Source organism: Carassius carassius, chromosome 6 (genome assembly GCF_963082965.1).
Source record: "Carassius carassius chromosome 6, fCarCar2.1, whole genome shotgun sequence".
Taxonomy (NCBI): domain Eukaryota; kingdom Metazoa; phylum Chordata; class Actinopteri; order Cypriniformes; family Cyprinidae; genus Carassius; species Carassius carassius.
In genome coordinates, this window is record NC_081760.1 from 37,727,410 (window position 1) to 37,746,748 (window position 19,339).

The following is a 19,339-nucleotide window of genomic DNA, read 5'->3' on the forward strand; positions in this document are numbered from 1 at the left end:
ACGGACGCCGTGTCCTCCGGGCTAAAGAGGAGGGAGACCTTCCAGCATGTTATCAGCGTTCAGTTCAAAAGCCAGCATCTCTGATGGTATGGGGGTGCATAAGTGCATACGGTATGGGCAGCTTGCATGTTTTGAAAGGCTCTGTGAATGCTGAAAGGTATATAAAGGTTTTAGAGCAACATATGCTTCCCTCCAAACAACGTCTATTTCAGGGAAGGCCTTGTTTATTTCAGCAGGACAATGCAAAACCACATACTGCAGCTATAACAACAGCATGGCTTCTTCGTAGAAGAGTCCGGGTGCTAACCTGGCCTGCCTGCAGTCCAGATCTTTCACCTATAGAGAACATTTGGCGCATCATTAAACGAAAAATACGTCAAAGACGACCACGAACTCTTCAGCAGCTGGAAATCTATATAAGGCAAGAATGGGACCAAATTCCAACAGCAAAACTCCAGCAACTCATAGCTTCAATGCCCAGATGTCTTCAAACTGTTTTGAAAAGAAAAGGAGATGCTACACTGTGGTAAACATGCCCCGTCCCAACTATTTTGAGACCTGTAGCAGAAATCAAAATTGAAATGAGCTCATTTTGTGCATAAAATTGTAAACTTTCTCAGTTTAAACATTTGCTATGTTATCTATGTTCTATTGTGAATAAAATATTGGCTCATGTGATTTGAAAGTCTTTTAGTTTTCATTTTATTAAAATTTAAGAAACGTCCCAACTTTTCCGGAATTCGGGTTGTAACAGGTGTTGGTTGTTACGCAGCTTACTGGTGATGACAATGCTGTTCAGAGTTCAAAATCTGACTAAAAAGGTGCTGCGTAATTAGTTCAGTTTTAGTTCAGTTTATTTTAATGGAAGTCTCTCAAAGAGCTGGCTTCTTTGTCATAATCTGTTTACATTAATTTATCGAACACTTTATGCACATACATCTTTCTTTTATGGCAGCAATAAGTCACACACAGACAGACATCAATAATCAGAAAATGAACCTCAACTATGGTGACAAATAAAATATATTATAGTACAAAGCTAATCTTTGGCTCCCAGCATGCTCTGCTGCATTTTATTTTTGTTATGGTCACCATTGTTGAGGTTCATATGCTGATTATTGATGTCTCTGTGTTACTGATAGACACCATAGAAGACCAAAGTGTTTGGAAAGTTCGTCATATTAACTGATAATCACAGAACAACTGCTTCGTAGAATCACTTTTACTATTTTATTTAACTAATTACACAACACCCATTTCATCAGAGGTTACACTATGAACAGTTAAATAATTGATGATTATCATCAATGGGTTAAGTAAAAAATGCTAATGGCATTTCTTCTGGGCTTTTTAGATGCAACTAACATGTTTCAGAAACAAAGACTGAAGTCAAGGGTCAGGAGCCCAACTAAAGCAAACACTGATCTCTAACATGGTTACTTCAAATGAAACAATAAATCAACATCTAAACCTTAGTTCATTCTCAATAAGATCTTCTGTAGACGTCTAACAGAAATAAAGTCAGTCTGGTTATTAATAAGTGGAGCTGGTGATGCTGTTTGTGGGGTTGTTTAATCAGATCTTAAGAGACTTCATGTATTTTATTTCAGTTGATTTCATCTAAGGCTGTGTCTGAAGTCAGTTGTAGTAGTTCTTGTGTTTCTCTTTTCTTCAGTGATTCTGTTTGTTAACAGCAGCTGTTCATCACTAATTCTCAATCAGCACTTAGTTAATCACTTAATTACTTAAATGCAAAGTTAAAAAAACTTACATGGTTTAAATCAAGGCAATCTGTTTACTCAAATGGTTTGAGTTAAGTTTACTTGTCGGGTTTTACAGTGTGGGTCTCTGCACCTTGAACAAAGACCAAACTTTAAATAGGTTCCGATAAAAAAATTGGCAACTTAGACAAGTCCATCTTTTGCGGATTCAACCAGAACAAAGATCTCTCAAAGTTTAGACCTCTGAAATCTCGCAAAATAACACAAGCAGCGTGTTTCCAGTTTGAGTCCACTGGTCCAGTCAACAACCTTTGAGCAAACTGAAGTCTAAAGGCTGCTATTCTGCTTTGTATGTGCATTAAACCATGTCTACCTTCTTCTTTGGGTAAATACAAAACAGATTTCGGCACCCAATGCATCCTGTCCCAAAAAAAATCTACTAAAATAGATTGTAATCTTGGCAGTAAATCTCGTGGAGGATCCACACAATTAAAACGATGCCATAGAGCAGATGCCATCAAATTGTTTATGATCAATACTCAAACTTTATATGACATTTTAGGGAGCAAAAATTTCCATTTATTAAGGCGACCTTTATACTTCTCCACAATCCCTTCAAAATTCTTTTTCATAAACATTTCATCGCCTAAAAACACTCCCAAATATTGTAAGCCTTCCTTGGTCCAGGATAAACCTTCTGGAAGTTTTGGTTCCATATTGACCCAGCTTCCAACCAATATTGCTTTGCTCTTGGACCAATTTACTTTTGTAGCAGAAATCTTTTGAAAAATTTTCAGGATCTCCAACAGCACATTTACATCTCTCTGTCAATTAACTAAAATAGCAACGTCATCAGCATATGCCGATAACTTAAAATCATTTTTACAACATGGGACATGTACTCCAGACACTTGTGCTCTTAATTTATTTAAGAGGGGCTCTATAGCCAAAGTATACAGCATTCCAGACAAAGCACAGCCTTGCCTGATACCTCTCAACACTTTAAAAGGGGCACACAAATTTCCATTAATTTTTAAAATGCTTTCAACCTCATTGTACAACACTTTTATCAAAGAAATAAAATCATTGCTAAAACCAAAACCTGTTAAGATATTCCATAAGTACAAGTGTTCCACTCTGTCAAACGCTTTTTCTTGGTCGATGGACACAAGGCCAAAGTTCAGTTTTAGGTTTTTACCTATATCTAAAATATCCCTAATAAAGGAAATATTATGAAAAATTTGTCTCCCTGGAACACAGTACGTCTGATCGGGATGAATAATTTGACTTATAACTTCACTTAATCTACTAGCCAGAACTTTGGAAAGTAATTTATAATCTCTACATAACAAGCTCACAGGTCTCCAATTTATTATCTCATTTAGATCATCTTTCTTTGGCAATAATGTGAGAATATTTCTTCTACAACTTAAAGGAAGTTGTCCATTGACCAAACTATCATTTATTATGTGCAATAAATCTGGGCTCACCTCTGTCCAAAACGTCTTATAGAATTCTACTGGAAGCCCATCTATTCCAGGTACTTTACCACCTTCCATACTTTGAAGCGCCTTTTCTAATTCATCTAAAGTGACAGCTTTACTAAGTTCAACATTTACTTCTTAAGATACTTGAGGCAGATTTTCAAAAAAACTCTCATCCTGCATTTCATCAAGTGTTAAGTCACTCTCATATAATTTTCCATAAAAACTAACTGCCCTGTTTCTGATTTCAATAGGATCTGACAACACATCTCTGGTCTCAGAACGTATAGTATGTATAAGCCTTTTTTCCCATTTTTCTTTTCTAAATTGAAGAAGAACTTAGAAGGTGCATCCATCTCAATATTCTGAAATCTTGACCTGACGAGAGCTCCTTGTGCAGTTACATCTAACAAGTCATTTAAAACATTCTTTTTCTCTCTAAAACATTTGATAGCAGTCAACTCTCCAGTGACATCAGCAAGTTCTTGTAACTCTTTTAGTTCTTTTTCTAACATTTCATTTGCACCTTTTCTTTCTCGTGTGGCATTAAAGGAGTAATGTTGGCATAACTGTCTCACTTGTGTTTTTGCAAAATCCCACCACTGCTGTACAGATTGAAAGGAAGATTTATTTGATCTGAAATCAATCCAGAAATTTTTAAAAATACCTTTAAAAAAAAGATCACATAACAGATTTTTATTAAAGTGCCAATAAGCACTTTTGGCTTAATAGAGCCCACTGTCACATCATATTTTACTAGACTATGGTCAGAAAAACCAACTGGGATAATAGAACATCCCCTAAAAAGATTAAGTGTTTATATCCATAAAATCTATCTAACTTCGCTATATACCAGATTATCTCGAACATGCGTCCAAGTATACTGCTTTTGCGTAAGATGAACATTTTTCCACACATCAACAATCTCATTAGACTTCATCAATTCAATGAGTCTCTTTTGTGATGCATATGAGGCTCGACATGATTTCTGTCTGTTAAGCTTTCCGTGCAATTAAAATCCCCCCACAAAATTAAAACATCCTCTGTGTTACAATTAGCTAATACCTGACTCAAGGTGTCTAAAAAACACATTCTTTCGATTACTCTGGTAGGAACATACACAGAAATAAAAACAAAAAAACTATTCTCAAAACGGGACTTTTAGCAGTCTACCTTTTAAAACCTCTTCTACTTGATATGAATAAGGAATAAAACTATTTGAAAATAAAATCGCGACCCCTCCACTGGTAGAACTCAAATGACTTAAAATAGACAATCCATCAAACACTCATACCCAATCAATCACATTTATCTCATCACTATGAGTCTCTTGAGCAAATAAAACATGCACTTTTTTCTGTCTAATTGTTTAAAAAAGATGAAACCGCTTTTTCCCTTCTCTTGCCCTATTCATATTCAGAGAAGCAATGCATATTTCTCCCATAAATGAGGAAAGAAAAAAGCTGATTAGACTAAAACACAAACCGCCATGAATGTACTTTTCATTTTTCATTACAACTATTGGACTCTGGTTGGGCATTAAGCTTGGCAAGTATTTTCTTCAGACGATATATTTTTTGATTGTTAAAACGCCCTTCACACCTATATATTTTTGCTTCATCAATGAACTGCAGCACGTCTGGAAAATGCTCTTCAATACGAACTTTTTTTGCATTCTTAGTTGCTTTCAAAAAAGATTTAATGTCATCTGAACTATAACTTTTATTGGAAAAACCACTTAGCGGAACACTGCACTCCACACTACATTCCGAGAAATCACTTTCACTTCCTGTGTCCGTTTGACTTAAAGCGCAAACTAACCCTTTTTTCGCTTGCTGATTTGAAGGAACGCTGTTCTAGCCTTCGCTTCAGTGGCGTTTTAAAAGCACAATCTTCTAACTCAGTCTCAGTCACACTTTCAAAATTAACAGGAGGTTTGTCTACGGTGTCCACAACACAGTCTCTATTCTCCACCTCATTATTTTCACCCACAGTAACCATCATCATTTCATCTTCCTCAGAACTATCTGCCCACTCCTCGTCCACTGTTACTGTGACAGCCGCTGTCTGTACTGAACTCGGTCCAGGCACCTCAGCATCCGCGACCATCACAGCGGCATTTCGATTCACATTTTCATTTACCATGTTCCCGTCCTTTAAAACCTGTGAAGGTCTCTCATTTGACTTATCCTGTCTACCTGGACACGCACGGACCATATGCCCCAAAATACCGCAATTAAAACACTTTATGTTATTTGTTATGGCAAAAATGACGTAATTAAATTCCTCATGTCGAAAACTTATGGACAAATCCAGTTCATCAATATTATCTTGCAGGATCATATAAACATAACATCTAAACGACACTACATGTTTCAAAAGAGGAGACTTGGTGCCAATCGGAATCATCTTTATAGGTGAAACTGTTTTACCATAACGAGCAAGTAATCCAATCAACACTTCATTTGGGATAAATGGTGGCACATTTGATAACGTCACCTTTTTAGAAGGTGTAGACAAGGGAAGCACTGGTGTAAAAATACCATTAATCACTATGCCGCTTTCTACTAACTGATTTGCTAAATCCACTGTTTTCACAAATACAACAACAGCGCTGTTCATACGGGAGGCTGATACAATATTGTTGTGTCAGACCGCTTCCCCCACCGCTAAACTGCATTCCTCCACACCAGCGACTGAGTCTATTTTTACACCGGCACATGCGCACAGAGAGAGAGAGAGAAAGAGAGAGAGAGAGAGAGAGAGAGAGACAGACAGACAGACAGACAGAGAGGATACGACTGGAATAAAGCTTTATAAAGCGACAGAAGCTGTAACAATAAATATTTTCAAAAATGTTTCAAATCTAAGATTACAGAAAATGTGGTTAGTCTTAATTGTCATTGCTTTGTGGAGAGTAGGGATGCACCAATATCATTTCTGTTTTGAATCCAAAATTCTGAGTATCAGTTGATAATGATACTGGTGCTGTTTTGTTTCTTGATCACTAAAGAATATCTATATTTTGATCACTCTTTCATGTGTTAACACAATATTTCATTATAAAGGAAAACAGATATTATAAACTAGAAGATGTGAACAAATAGATATTACAGGTGCTGGTCATATAATTAGAATATCATCAACAAGTTGATTTATTTAACTAATTCCATTCAAAAAGTGAAACCTGTATATTATATTCATTCATTAGACACAGACTGACATATTCAAATGTTTATTAATTTTAATTTTGATGTTTATAACTGACAGCTAAGGAAAATCCCAAATTCAGTATCTCAGAAAATTTGAATATTGTGAAAATGTTAAATATTGAAGACACCTGGTGCCAGACTGTAATTAGCTAATTAACTCAAAACACCTGCAAAGCCTTTAAATGGTCTCTCAGTCTAGTTCTGTAGGCTACACAATCATGGGGAAGACGGCTGACTTGACAGTTGTCCAAAAGATGACCATTGACACCTTGCATAAAGAGGGCAAGACACAAAAGGTCATTGCAAAGTAGGCTGGATGTTCACAGAGCTCTGTTTCCAAGCACATTAATAGAGAGGCAAAAAGAAGGAAAAGATGTGGTAGAAAAAACGTGTAGAAGCAATAGGGTTAACTGCACCTTGGAGAGGATTGTGAAACAAAACCTCTTCAAAAATGTGGGGGAGATTCACAAAGAGTGGACTGCAGCTGGAGTCAGTGCTTCAAGAACCACTACACACAGACGTATGCAAGACATGGGTCTCAGCTGTCGCATTCCTAAAAATTACTGGACTGCTGCTGAGTGGTCCAAAGTTATGTTCTCTGATGAAAGTAAATTTTGCATTTCCTTTGGAAATCAGGGTCCCAGAGTCTGGAGGAACAGAGGAGTGTCACACAATCCACGTTGCTTGAGGTCCAGTGTAAAGTTTCCACAGTCAGTGATGGTTTGGGGGGCCATGTCATCTGCTGTTGTTGGTCCACTGTGTTTTCTGAGGTCAAAAGTCAGCACAGTAGTATACCATGAAGTTTTAGAGCACTTCATGCTTCCTGCTGCTGACCAACTTTATGGAGATGCAGATTTCATTTTCCAACAGGACTTGGCACCTGCACACAGTGCCAAAGCTACCAGTACCTGGTTTAAGGACCATGGTATCCCTGTTCTTAATTGGCTAGCAAACTCACCTGACCTTAACCCTATAGAAAATCTATGGGGTATTGTGAAGAGGAAGATGCGATATGTCAGACCCAACAATGCAGAAGAGCTGAAGGCCACTATCAGAGCAACCTGGGCTCTGACAACATCTGAGCAGTGCCACAGACTGATCGACTCCATGCCACGCCGCATTGCTGCAGTAATTCAGCCAAAAGGAGTCCCAACAAAGTATTGAGTGCTGTACATGCTCATTCTTTTCATTTTCATACTTTTTAGTTGGCCAAGATTTATAACAATCATTTCTTTGTATTGGTCTAAAGTTATATTGTAATTTTCTGAGATACTGAATTTGGGATTTTCCTTAGTTGTCAGTTATAAACATCAAAATTAAAAGAAATAAACATTTGAAATATATCAGTCTGTGTCTAATGTTTCACTTTTTGAATGGAATTAGTGAAATAAATACACTTTTTTGATGATATTCTAATTATATGACCAGCACCTGTATAAACTAGGTTAGTTGAAATTAATTCTTGAAAAAAAAACATCTTGAGTGTATAATGTTATACAAATCAAAAAATTTCTTAAGGCATTATAATGAATCCATAATGCATTATAAAAAACATTATAATATGTTGTATCCTCTCATGAATATCCATAAGAACAGTTTTAATATATTATATCATATTTATTTATTTGTGGTTATAGCTTTTAAGAGTATGATACTTTATAACACAATGAAAACGTTGCATCAACTTTTACAATGGATTATACTTATCATACAGTTATAATGTATTATAAGTCTCATATGTTGCTATTTTTTTCTGATGCTACTTTACTTAATATGACACATTTGCTTCGTACTATTTTTATTTGTAATATTAGATTGATTATTTTGATGGTACCCTTTAGACAGCTGTTGATAAGTAACTCTGCAATTGCACATCAACTAGCGGTCATTAGAGTATTAATATGTCTGCTAGTGTAAATATATGCTAACACTTTATAAACTGACTAAAAGTGACTTTGCAAATACGTCAACTTATTCTAACATACTAGATCCTACCATTCTACTCTACAAAACTCTAATGAGAGTTAGTTGGCATGTAGTTGCAAAGTTGCTTGCAGTCGATTTATTAAAGGGGACAATCAAAATAAAATGTAACCATATAAAACATTTATTTTGTTTTGTTGGAATATTAAGCTCATATCAATTAATTAACATTAGCTCCACAGGAAACACTCAAATAACACTCAACATCTAACCACTCTCAAGCTGTAGCAAGATACGCTGCAGATCTTAAATAAACAATGTCAAGATATGATAAAGTCCATTATACTTAAAATGAAGTAGATTTAATATGGTGTTCATTATTTTTTTATAAATAATTATACTCTTAAATTTATAACCGCAAATACATAAGTATCATGATGTATTATAATTTTTGTTATGGTTATTCATGAGTTGATATAATATATTGTACGTTTTTTTTTTTTTTTTTATAATGCATTATGCATTCATTATAATGCCTTAAGAGTAGCCTTATAATGTATTACCCCCAATTTCCACCAGATGCGTAATGGCTGCGTTCTAGCTTCTATTTTTGCCGGATGCCGGAGCGCTCCGCAGCACAACAGGGCAGAGTACACAGGACAGGAAGTCGAGTGACAAAACAGAACAGCCAGAAACAAAATAAAAGATCAGTTTAATTTTCAAAATAAAATACACCGCGCTCATATTTCCCTACACTACACTTTGAAAACGTCATAATGGGCGGAGACAGGCTTGTTGAAGTTTTAACCCTGTTGACACGATGGATGAAGAAATTAAAAGAGAAAAGAAAAGAGACGACGGAACACGGAGCTGTCACGCAGCGGAGCCGTTCCGCATCTGGTGGAAATTGGGGGTTATACATACGGGCTTCATAGAAAATATTAACAATTTTTTTTTTTTTGCAGACATTTTAATAGATGTTTTTTTTAAATGCATAGCACATCTTTTAATTGGGCAACTACATATGATAGAAATGAGATAACCAGATTCATAGCACAAAAACAAGATGTGGATACGTGGTGTATTATACCTATGCATTAGTTAATTGAGTCATATTTTTAAATTCCTGTTATGTTGCATGTGGATAGTGTTGTGATCTAATAGACACTGCATAGCAAGTGCTGCATCATTCAGAAACAGCAATAAACCCAAGCAAACTAAAGTCCTTGTGAGCAAAACCTTTATCAGGCTACATTTAAGGTATCTGTCTGAAATGCTAAAAGTTGCAATGTTTTAACCATGAGATCTTGAAAGTCATGAGGTCTCAAACTCATCCTAGAGCTTTCTTTGTACCATCCTCAAATTTTTGTCAAACCAGCTTGATACAGTTCTGGTCAAATGCTATCCAGATATTTCAGATATGCTAAACAGTTCATCTGTAATTAATCAGAGTGATGGTATATTGTCCATAGTGTTTAAATGCATGTTTGTTTACATACATTAAACCAATGAGGATGGTCTGGGATATGATGGGGTTCCAGTACTCAAAAAAAGTCTAAGAACCACTCCCTCAAGATTACATGGGAAATCTGTGGTCTGTCCTTGGTGGTCAAACGTTGGATACATTGCATCCTCATATCTGTAACTGCTTTTTAGCTATACTTTTGTTTGATCAATTGATTGATGGATTGATTGAAACTGTTTGCATCTTTCTTACTTAGAGACTGCTGGAGATTTATTATGGTTACTTCTCGTCTTTTTCTTCGTGATGAAGATTGGCATTCAGCATCTGAAAAAGAATAATGTTAATTTACTCAATTTAGATTAAGATTTACAAACATTCATTTACTGACAGGTTATTCAAGTCTGTACATGGATCTTTTTGAACAAGTCTGTGTGAACAATGGAAGTACTTGTTCTAATGCCAGTGCCTCCAGCGGAGCTGGACTCAAACAGCAGGCCGGCATCGCTGAAAACTTCCATACTGTCTTTTCCACTTCCTGCTGTGCAGCCAATGTCATGTGACTCAACAACATCCCAGATCTGTTGGGGAAAACACATAAGTCAAATAGAAAAAAGGCAATATGTTTAGGTATTGCCTTTTTTCAGTTATAATTGAAAGATTCAATTCGGATCTACAAACCTTTGTTTGAGTTATTCTGTTCTTGTTGTTCAGAACATAAACACCTTTATCCACAGCCACCAACCCAACTTTGGCCCCAGGATCTCCTGTTATTCTCAGGCCAAATTCTTTACCGGGCTCATAGACACTGTTTGGATCGTGAACTTCCACTTTAAGCTGGGAGATCAAAGTAATTTGATAAAAAAATAACAAACTAAGATTAATTCATAGTGTTGTATCACCAGGGCTAAATTACCATTCCCATGCACGTGTCCTTCACATCAACCCAGACTGAATCAGACACCACCTCAGACGAGCCCACATGGTAATAAGCCACAAAGCGGAAGGACGGCACCATGTCTTTGGTTACAGTCAGAGACAGAGCCACTAAAGATTGTCCTTGCTTCTTGAACCTGTCTGCTTGTACGATCTGACCTTTACTTAAGATCTGAAAATGAGGCAGATAAGAATACATTTACAACATCTAACAAAGGACATAAGAGCAGATTGTTTACTTAATAATGTCTCTTCTTGAATCTTGATATGACTGTCACTCACCATGTAGGTGAAATCTTGATCTCTCACTCCTGGACTTCTTCCCAAGTTCAGACTGACTGTCATTGAATCACCGATCTGAAGCTCTGCAGCCCCGATGCCGATGTGAAGGTAGTTTTGTGAGCCACCTTTAGGAATGTAGGCCTGAGCCGTCATCTTCCTCAATGCCTGCTGATCATCACTTAATTGTGGATCTTTGGTCTTTGCCTGGAAATAATAAATACATTGTTTTCTGATGTGCAGTGTACAATATGCTCTATTGGTTATTTAATATCTGTTAACTGATCTATTGTCCACTAGATCACCAGTGAAACTGACTGAACACCAGTGCAGTTATGGCAGGTCTTACAGTGATCTCCAGTGATGAAGATCCTCCCGGAGTGTTGACAGTAACCTTTGCAATGCCATTGTCTCTTGTTTGACCTCTGACCCCTCCAGGATTGACTTCCACCTCCACATTCTCAGCAGGTGTCTGGTCAGGATTTGTTACATAGACCTTTATTCAAAACCAGACCATAAAATATACAATGAAGAAAGTGTTGTTTAGAGCAAACAATAAATCCCAGTATTCCCACTATGTTTTTTGCTTCTGGTCAATGTTTTATACCGAGATGTCGAAGGGCATCCCAGGTTTGAAGAAGTGTGGTGTTCTTCTGAAGTGGATGGTGTACGGTGACGTCACAATCTGAATGCCTTTCTTGTGTGCTTCCACCATTTCACTGCCTGAAACACAAGTACGATAATAATCCGAAATAAACATATTCAAGTTGCATGTTTTCAAGGCCCTTAAAATGTAGATTTTGTTCACCAGACTTTGTGTAGTTCTTACCAGACTCAGTTAACACGCTCACTGTAACATACAGTGACTTGCCAACAAGCTGCATGATGTTTGGAAAGGTCTGCAGGATGTGATTTCTTCTCAGCGCTGCTGTTCCCCTTCCTTCCCAGATCTGACATTCAACATAAAACCAAAAGCATGTGTATGTGGCTGATCAGATCTGTGTGATTGTTGGTGTATATTTCAACTTCTTCTCCACATATGGAAAATCTCATTAGACTCATTATTCTTTGTGTGTGTGGTATAATGAACACATAAAATGTGTTTGTGGGTTTACGCTGCTTATAAGGGCCAAATTTGTATTTACTCTTCCATTTAAATTTATTTTTTTATTTTTTATTTTTTTTATATAAATGGGGTAAATGTTCGTCAAATCTGATACAAGTCTGGTGTTTTTATGGATACATGACATATGGGTATGTGTGTGTGTAGTACCTTCACTCTCTGTAAGGAGCCCGGTATACTTATTTTTCCTTTATCTTCAGTCACCACACCAAATACAACAAATCCATTACCATTGACTGTCTCTCCAAACAAATACCTTCAGGATACACACACTTATAAATACACTGATAGCTAATATATTGTGAACATTTATATAAGAAACGCTGCTGTATCTATATTTGCTAGCTATTCAGTTAGAAACATGCATATTGCCATAATACAAAAAAGACTGTACCTGGCTTCAATATCGACTGTTAGACTGTCATCATTCACATAGAAGAAGGCTTTCTGTGGACTCAAAGAGATTGCAAAGCTGGGCAGGACTACAGGAGGAGAAGGAACAAGCCGAGTTAATAATCAGGGGATTGCAAATGGGTTTATCTTTGTGAAATGTTGCTTTGCAACAGCTCGCAGAGATACCTACCGTATTCTTTGACTTCAAACTCACTGGAGAAGTTCTTCTGTGGGCTGTTCTGGTGCCACGCCACAAGTTTCCACAGGCCTGGGCTATTTGGACACCAGGTAATTATTTGTCATTTTACAATATTATTGAGAGATAACAGAAAATAAAACACTGCAGTTCAATTCTCTGGACTCGCTAGGTCAACAATTATCCAAATAAAGTGGACATTTACCCTTTGGGTAGCGATAATAGGGTCTTTTAGAAAAGGAGTATGTCCAAATACAAGCATAAGTCTATAAAGCCTAAACAAAAACTCAAATATAATTAACATAATATAATATAATATAATATAATATAATATAATATAATATAATATAATATAATATAATATAATATAATATAATATAATATAATATAATATAATTAGTTGTGGGCCGTTATCAGCGTTAACGTGCTGCGTTAACATGAGACTCTTATCGGGCGATAAAAAAAAAATCTATTCTCAAAGTTGGGTTGAGAGCTGGGTCTATACTAAGCAAGCTATGATGACTTTTACCTTGATATTTTAGCGCAGATGTATACCTAGCCGAATCTGTAGGGGGCGAGAACGAGTCTTTAAACCTACTGTGAAATTACAACAATCAAACGTGACGTGCTAACACGGTGCGCACTTGAGAGAGAGCCGCGTATCACAGACAGTGACACTGAACCGAGCTCTCTTCTGCAAAGTTCTCCTTGAAGTCCCTCCTGCACTTGAACAAACAAATACAAATCGCAGTTTGAACAAACAAAACATTCAGCACCGCAGTGTTCTGGTGTTCAGGGCTCATGCAGAGAAAGGCGTCTCAAAACACTTGAACACCGAATCTGCTTCTTTTTGCTCTTGTGTCGACAAATACATACAAAATGTCAAAATACCCGCCTTAGAAAGTATGCTCGAAAAAAACTGTCAGTTATTTCTTAAGCGAAAGTAAACAGTTGAGGTAGAAAATGGGATGTGTATTATATTGGATGCGTTCATCGTCTCTTAAAGTAACCACGCCTAATTTAGCTACTGGCTGCTGTAATGTTAATCCAAGAAAATGAAAGAAAATCACTCACTGCTCGACTGAATTACTTTGTAGTTTTAACAAGAATTAATGCAGTCAAACCAAAAATTATTCAGACACCAGATATAATTTTTATACTATAATTCACTATACCATCTAAGCTCCTAAAAGAGGTGCTTCCAGAAGTCATAGATCCTCTTCTGACTATTATTAATTCCTCAGTGTCATTAGGATATGTCCCCAAAACCTTCAAACTGGCTGTTATTAAGCCTCTCATCAAACAAACACAACTTGACCCCAAAGAACTAGTTAATTATAGACCAATCTCGAATCTCCCTTTTCTGTCCAAGATACTAGAAAAGGTGGTATCTTCACAATTATATTCCTTCTTAGAGAAAAATGGTATATGTGAGGATTTCCAGTCAGGATTTAGACTGTATCATAGTACTGAGACTGCTCTCCTTAGAGTTACAAATTATCTGCTCTTATCATTTGATAGTGGGTGTATCTCTCTATTAGTTTTATTGGATCTTAGTGCTGCGTTTGACACAACTGACCACAACATTCTTTTGCATAGACTTGAACACTTTGTTGGCATCAGTGGAAGTGCATTAGCATGGTTTAAATCGTACTTATATGACCACTATCAGTTCGTAGCAGTGAATGAAGATGTATCCTATCGATCACAAGTGCAGTATGGAGTACCTCAAGGCTCAGTACTAGGGCCGCTACTCTTCACGCTTTATATGTTACCCTTGGGAGATATCATCAGGAAACATGGTGTTAGCTTTCACTGTTATGCTCATGATACTCAGCTCTATATTTCTTCGCAGCCCGGTGAAACACACCAATTTGAAAAACTAATGGAATGCATAGTCAATATAAAAAACTGGATGACGAGTAATTTCTTACTGCTAAATTCTGAAAAAACAGAGGTGTTAATTATAGGACCTAAAAACACCGCTTGTAATAACCTAGAACACTGTCTAAGACTTGATGGTTGCTCTGTCAATTCTTCGTCATAAGTTAGGAACCTAGGTGTGCTATTTGATTGCAATCTTTCCTTAGAAAGCCACGTTTCTAGCATTTGTAAAACTGCATTTTTCCATCTCAAAAATATATCTAAATTACGGCCTATGCTCTCAATGTCAAATGCAGAAATGTTAATCCATGCATTTATTACCTCAAGGTTAGATTATTGTAATGCTTTATTTGGTGGTTGTTCTGCACGCTTTGTAAACAAACTACAGCTAGTCCAAAATGCAGCAGCAAGAGTTCTTACTAGAACCAGGAAGTATGACTATATTAGCCCAGTCCTGTCAACACTGCACTGGCTCCCTATCAAACATCGTATAGATTTTAAAATATTGCTTATAAAACCCTGAATGGTTTAGCACCTCAGTATTTGAATGAGCTCCTTTTACATTATAATCCTCTATGTCCGCTACGTTCTCAAAACTCAGGCAATTTGATAATACGTAAAATATCAAAATCAACTGCGGGTGGCAGATCCATTTCCTGTTTGGCGCCTAAACTCTGGAATAACCTACCTAACATTGTTCGGGAGGCAGACACACTCTTGCAGTTTAAATCTAGATTAAAGACCCATCTCTTTATCCTGGCATACACATAACATACTAATATGTTTTAATATCCAAATCTGTTAAAGGATTTTTAGGCTGCAATAATTAGGTAAACCGGAACCGGAAACACTTCCCATAACACCCTATGTACTTGCTACATTATTAGAAGAATGGCATCTACGCTAATATTTGTCTGTTTCTCTCTTGTTCCGAGGTCACCGTGGCCACCAGATCCAGTCTGTGTCCAGATCAGAGGGTCACTGCAGTCACCCGGATCCAGTATGTATCCAGACCAGATGGTGGATCAGCACCTAGAAAGGACCTCTACATCCCTGAAAGACAGCGGAGACCAGGACAACTAGAGCCCCAGATACAGATCCCCTGTAAAGACCTTGTCTCAGAGGAGCACCAGGACAAGACCACCGGAAACAAATGATTCTTCTGCACAATCTGACTTTGCTGCAGCCTGGAGTTGAACTACTGGTTTCGTCCAGTCAGAGGAGAACTGGCCCCCCAACTGAGCCTGGTTTCTCCCAAGGTTTTTTTCTCCATTCTGTCACCGATGGAGTTTCGGTTCCTTGCCGCTGTCGCCTCTGGCTTGCTTTGTTGGGGTCACTTCATCTACAGCGATATCGTTGACTTGATTGCAAATAAATGCACAGACACTATTTAACTGAACAGAGATGACATAACTGAATACAATGATGAACTGCCTTTACCTATCATTTTGCATTATTGACACTGTTTTCCTAATGAATGTTGTTCAGTTGCTTTGATGCAATGTATTTTGTTTAAAGCGCTATATAAATAAAGGTGACTTTGACTTTAATTCATTTATGTAAGTGAGTATAGCAAAATTAAGTGAACTGTGACATATTATACCCAAAGAATCTTCATACAGTGAACTACTAGTGAAATTGATAAAAAAAATTGTATATCAAAATTTATTCAGCACCTTATAAAGCACCATGTATTGCTTATGTGTTTTTTTTTCTTTCTGTATTGCTAATGCAAACTTTTCACATCACAGTCTGAACAAAATTAAGAATGGCTTGGTAATTGTTCAACAAAGTATTGATGGTAGTGTAAATATTGTCATAATAACAGTTGTCTGTAGTTTTGGTTGATTGCAATCCATTACATACATTTCTGTCACGCTGTCTAGTCTCTGTTTCCCTAGGTGTCCACTAGTGGGCTCACTTCCCCTTAGGCACTTCACCGTGGGCACTACTAATTCCCACTAGCCTTGTCCCTTCATCACAGTAATTGCACTCCTGCTAATTGCACCAGGTGCCTTCACTCAATTGTCATTAGCCCCCCTTTATTTACCAGTCCTTTCCTGTTGTCTGTATGGAGTCCTTACCTTTCGTGATCCCAGTCTTCTCGTCCTCCGAGATTCCTCGTCTGCCTGTTCCCTTTCCTGTCCGTTCTTTGTCTGTTTTATTTTGGATGATTTTCTAGTTTTGACCCGGCTTTGTTGGATTATTCTGTAGATTACCCCACAATATCGCGATCGCGATCGTTACAGAAGGACTCCATCAAGTACATGATCCAGCGGTATGTTTGTTGGGGTTTCCTCCCCAGCGCAGTATGGTGGAGCGGAGGGCAAAGTATTTAAAATTGATCACCCTCCGCCAAGAAGGCAATGAGGTGGGTGCCATGGCACGGGTGTTCTGGTCCCTGGCCGAGGGCATGGGCTATAATGATACAGTCCTTAAAGATACTTTCAATATCGGGCTGGATGACCCGGCTACTCGAATCGAGATGAATCAATTGGAACCTATAGTTTCTGGCAATTTGTTTTTTACTTGCGTCATCGATCCCCGTGGAATACCCCAGCCACACCTGTCTCTCCCGGTAGGATGGCCGATTCTAGACCGGGGTCTACAGACAGGAAGACCACCAGCCCAGTGCCACTGCACAAGATGGCCGCCAGCCCAGTGTCACGACGCAAGATGGCTGCCAGCTCGGCGCCACAGCACAAAATGGCCGCCAGCCCAGCGCCACAGCACAAAATGGCCGCCAGCCCAGCACCACTGCCCAAGATGGCAACCAGCCCAGCACCACTGCCCAAGATGGCCGCCAGCCCAGCACCATGGCCCAAGATGGCCGCCGGTCCAGAGTCATGGCACAAGATGGCTGCTTGTGCAGCGCCTCTGCACAGAATGACAGCCACAGTTGACCCTCAAGAGTCGAGTCAGGTTCCCGTTGACCCTCCAGAGTCGAGTCAGGCCCCCGTTGACCCTCCAGAGTCGATCCAGGCTCCCGTTGACCCTCCAGAGTCGAGTCAGGCTCCCGTTGACCCTCCAGAGTCGAGTCAGGTTCCAGTTGACCCTCCAGAGTTGAGTCAGGTTCCCGTTGACCTTCCAGAGTCAGGGCTAGTCACCGTTGACCCTCCAGAGTCAGGGCTAGTCACCGTTGACCCTCCAGAGTCAGGTCAAGTCACAGTTGACCCTCCAGAGTCAAGGCTAGTCACCGTTGACCCTCCAGAGTCAGGGCTAGTCACCGTTGACCCTCCAGAGTCAGGTCAAGTCACCGTTGACACGTCAGAGTCAGGTCAAGTCATCGTTGATACTCATGAGTTAAGCACTACCACAGTTAGACCTCAGGAGTCAAGCCAAGTCACTGGTGATCTTCAAGGACAGAGTCAAGTCACTGGTGATCTTCAAGGACAGAGTCAAGTCACTGGTGATCTTCAAGGACAGAGTCAAGTCACTGGTGATCTTCAAGGACAGAGTCAAGTCACTGGTGATCTTCAAGGACAGAGTCGAGTAACCAGTGATCTTCATGGGCAAAGGCGAGTCACCATTGATCTTCATGAACAAAGGCAAGTCACCATTGATCTTCATGAACAAATGCAAGTCACCAATGATCTTCATGAACAAATGCAAGTCACCAATGATCTTCATGAACAAATGCAAGTCACCAATAATCTTCATGAGCAGAGTCAAGTCAGCATTGATCTTCTGGAATCCAGTAGAAACACCATGGGATTACCAGAGTCCCGTCACTTCTCTGTGGAACTACCAGAGCCTCCCGACGTCTCTGCTGAACTACTAGAGCCTCTCCACGTCTCTGCTGAACTACCAGAGCCGCTCCACGTCTCTGCTATACTACTAGAGCCTCTCCTCGGCTCGGCTGATCTACCAGAGTCTCTCATCGCCTCTGCGGAACTTCCGGAGCCTTGTCACGTCTCGACTGATCCTGTTGTGGCCACGGGGGCTACCCTTAACTTGTTCATATTCTCTGTTTCAGACTTGCCTAACCAGACTAGCTCTCCTGTTTATTCAACCACACGGATGTGGTGGTCTTCTGCTCTGCCCTGGGGGGCTTCTGTCTCGACCACATGGATGTGGTGGTCTTCTGCGCCGCCCTGGGGGTTTCTGTCTCGACCACACGGATATGGTGGTCTTCTGCGCCTCCCTGGGGGGCTTCTGTCTCGACCACACGGATGTGGTGGTCTTCTGCGCCACCCTGGGAGACTTCTGTCTCGACCACACGGATGTGGTGGTCTTCTGCTCCGCCCTGGGGGACTTCTGTTTCGACCGCACAGATGTGGTGGTCTTCTGCTCCGCCCTGGTGGGCGTCACGTTATGTCCTTCCTGGACTTGTGTTTTTGTGGTTGTTTTGTTTTGCTCTTCTGTCTGTTTTTCCCATCTATGGATCTGACCCTCCGTCCCTCCCCCTGATCCTCCACCGGTCCACCTCCCTCCTGGGTTTCTTGTCTGTGTCTTTCCTTCTGTTTCCCTCTAAGGACCTGACCCTCCGTCCCTCCCCCTGATCATCCGCCGGTCCACCTCCCTCCTGGACTCCTTGTTTTGTGTGGCACTTCTCTTTTCTCTGTTTCCCCATTTTACCTGGTCCTCTTGTCTCTGTTTCCCCATTTTCACCTGGCCCCCCATCCCTCCCCCTGGTCCTCCGCCGCTCCACCTCCCGCATTTCTATCAAAGTTATGACATTATCAAGACAAATTTGTTCTGACACAGTTTAACTCGAAGTTTTTGT

General features: G+C 39.3%; 1 protein-coding gene across 1 annotated transcript in view; it reads right to left on the reverse strand.

Moving 5' to 3' along the window:
• The window catches only part of LOC132142853 (complement C3-like), a 48,814-nt gene that overhangs the window by 21,841 nt on the left and 7,634 nt on the right, over positions 1–19,339 (reverse strand). The window contains exons 6-16 of the mRNA XM_059553032.1: positions 12,724–12,806; positions 12,535–12,622; positions 12,291–12,396; positions 11,847–11,967; positions 11,625–11,740; positions 11,367–11,513; positions 11,021–11,224; positions 10,719–10,910; positions 10,484–10,639; positions 10,254–10,383; positions 10,058–10,129 (exon numbers count right to left, since the gene is read on the reverse strand). Coding sequence (XP_059409015.1) covers positions 10,058–10,129; positions 10,254–10,383; positions 10,484–10,639; positions 10,719–10,910; positions 11,021–11,224; positions 11,367–11,513; positions 11,625–11,740; positions 11,847–11,967; positions 12,291–12,396; positions 12,535–12,622; positions 12,724–12,806 — 1,415 coding nt within the window. The remainder of the gene's footprint in view (positions 1–10,057; positions 10,130–10,253; positions 10,384–10,483; positions 10,640–10,718; positions 10,911–11,020; positions 11,225–11,366; positions 11,514–11,624; positions 11,741–11,846; positions 11,968–12,290; positions 12,397–12,534; positions 12,623–12,723; positions 12,807–19,339) is intronic.